General features: G+C 37.1%; 1 protein-coding gene across 1 annotated transcript; it reads right to left on the bottom strand.

Moving 5' to 3' along the window:
- Positions 1–1,227: 1,227 nt before the first annotated feature.
- On the bottom strand, positions 1,228–2,175 carry LOC108527299 (olfactory receptor 11H7). Its single transcript, XM_017868489.1, has one exon. It carries the CDS (start codon positions 2,170–2,172, stop codon positions 1,228–1,230), a length of 945 nt encoding a protein of 314 aa, XP_017723978.1. The 5' UTR covers positions 2,173–2,175.
- Between the last annotated feature and the right edge of the window lie 752 nt (positions 2,176–2,927).

Raw genomic sequence — 2,927 nt, 5'->3', positions numbered from 1 at the left:
TGTGGAATCCATAGATGACTGAAGGCAGACTGTATAGTCTAAAACTAAAATTTTATTCTTTTATCCAAATTAAAGCTCATTCCTCTAAACTGGATCTGATTTAGGCTTGATCTGCTTGTTTCCCTCTGACCTTTATTTCTCTTTTTCTACATATTACTCTGCTGACTCCAGTTACTCTAGGTTTAGGGTGGGAAAGAAGTAAAGGCAGAAAGTTTTTTTCCTGACTTAGATATTGTTGCCTTATAGGTTTAACAATTGTCTAAATGTTGTTTTCTTTTCATGAACCATTTTCTTTTTCTGAGGTGGTCTGTCTAAACTGCAGGTTCTCTGATGTGGGCAATGCTTCACTGGCTGGCTCCATATGACTTCTTTTAACCCTGGATTTGGGTGACCTACTCTGTATAGACTTTTGAAATGGCCTTACTTTTCCAAGTAGCACTTTTGGGTAGGGTTCCTTTTAAGACAGCAAGAAGGTTACTTTCCATAGGGTCTAACTAGGTCAAATGTGGGTATTCTGTATTTTTTCTGTTATGAGTGGGAGTTTAGTTTGTTCTTGCTACAGCCCATCTCCTTTTACTCTCTCTGAGTCATTGCTTTCACAGTCTTTACATTTTTTCCAGGTTCAAATCAAGAATGGTCAAGATGCCCCTCAAATTTCAGGGGACAAGGTCAAGCCTTCTAAGTGGCTCTTTTGATGTGACCCTCACTTCACTTAGCTGGATTTCACACTAACAACTCTTTCTAAATCTAACTTCTAGCCTCCCCTTGTACACTGTTGATGAGGATGATGAACTAACAATTGTGAAACTGAATTTACAATCTCTAAGTGTATCTTAGTTTATATAATGATGTGTTACCAAAAATCCAGGTCAACAGGCATATTGTGTTTTTTAAAAGAAGTGATAGACAACTATGTAAGCAAACCATCAATTGGATTCATATGTCTTAATAAAATTGTGTGGATGGAGACTGCACACCAAAGTAAAAACTTTTCTGGAAATAGATATTAAGATTTTTAAGTGTTATTTTACCATATGTTGGGGCCAACCTCCCATGGAACACATTTCTGAAATCAGAAGCTCATCAAAATATGATCAGATACATGAAGAGTTTTGCTTGTACAAAAGAATTGTGATGACCATGAATAAAATCAAGGCAGTTTGTGTTAAAAGAAGAGGATTATTCTTCCAATCACATAAAGAGTCATTGGGTTATAAAAGACCCTATTCATGAGCTCTGGATAATTCTCATTCCACAGAAGACATGATGAAGGGCGTATTTCATGTCCTTGTTGCGTAGGCTGTAGATAAGGGGGTTTAAGACAGGTGTTACCACAGAATATATCAGTGTGATGATCTTATGCATAGCAACTGAGTTGCCAGGTGTGGGACTCACATACATCACCATTATGGTTCCATAGAACAGAGACACCACAACCAAGTGTGATCCACAGGTAGAGAAGGCCTTTTGCCATCCAGCTGAAGAAGGAACCTGAAGCACAGTTCTGAGCACCAAGGTATAGGACCCAAGGATATACACCATGGTGAGGATGATGAAAAGAGAACTCACAGAATGGAACACGTGCCCTATTGTGTGAGTAGGGGCACAGGACAATGCCATCAGTGGGTCCACATCACACAGAAAATGATCAATGATGTTGGGACCACAGAAAGGTAGTTGAGAAATGAAGAAAATGGAAATTGAATGTCCAAGGAAACCAATGAGCCAACAAAGAGACGCCAAGATGCCGCAGAGCTGGTCAGTCATAATGGAGGGATAGTGCAGTGGGTGGCAGATGGCCAGGTACCGATCATAAGCCATGACACAGAGGAAGAAGCATTCAGTTGTGCCCAGGGAAAAGAAGAAGTAGAACTGAGTGAAGCATCCAGAGAAGGATATGGTCTTAGTTTTGGAAAAAAAATTTACCAGCATGTTGGGAACTGTGCAGGTCACATACCAGATCTCTAGGAAGGAGAAGTTGGCTAGGAGCATGTACATAGGGGTATGGAGTCGATGGTCCCACCTCACTGCACAGATGATGGCCATATTCCCAGTCAGAGTCAAGATGTAGACCAACAAAATCATTGAGAAAAAGATGATCCGAATTTTCCAGGGACCGGGAAAGCCCAACAAGACAAACTGTGTCACAGTAGATATCTGTGAGTTATTCATGCTTCCCAGACTGTGGAGAGAACACAGATAGGCAATGACAATTTACTTTGCTGATGAAGCATCTTGAAGCTTTTTTTGGGATAAGGAGTTTGACTCTTGCAGGTGAATATATTGGATATTCTAAAAGAATTCTTAAGCAAACCCTGATTTATCTTTCTTGAATGAGTCCTTTGGGTCTGATTCTTTGAAAAAGGTTGTTTGAATTTTCTGTGACATTGGACAAAAATCAACATTTCATCTTTTTTTGATGTATAAAGAAATTCTTGAAATAGAGGAAAATGGTTTGTTTTATATCTAATTTGTTTTCAGTGAAAGATGTTCATATAGCAATTCCTTAGTGCTCTTCATTTCAAAATATGAAGACATATGCCATCATTTTTAATATATTCAAATCTGAGACTTTTTGCAGCTTTGAGTGGTTTGTGCTTTGACATTATTTCAGATTCTTTCTTTCTGGAGCTATTTCTATTAGGAGAATTTATTTTCTTCCAATTTTTTTTTTGTGATACCAGGAGAAAGTCAACAAGGATATTTAGATGATAAAATTCTTTATATATTTTGCTTTTTCCTATTTACAGACATTTATATAGTACTACAGTTTATTTACAATTTGGTATTTAACCATTTCCTTTTAGCACAAAATGTCATAATTATTTCCTGGTGATTAATTTCACATTATAATTTATCATGCTCCATATACATTTAAAAATAAATATTTCATTAAAGATAACATATAAGATATATTAGAGAAGAAA

Source organism: Rhinopithecus bieti, unplaced genomic scaffold (genome assembly GCF_001698545.2).
Source record: "Rhinopithecus bieti isolate Rb0 unplaced genomic scaffold, ASM169854v2 scaffold_3902, whole genome shotgun sequence".
Classification (NCBI taxonomy): domain Eukaryota; kingdom Metazoa; phylum Chordata; class Mammalia; order Primates; family Cercopithecidae; genus Rhinopithecus; species Rhinopithecus bieti.
This window is presented reverse-complemented; position numbering and strand designations above follow the sequence as displayed.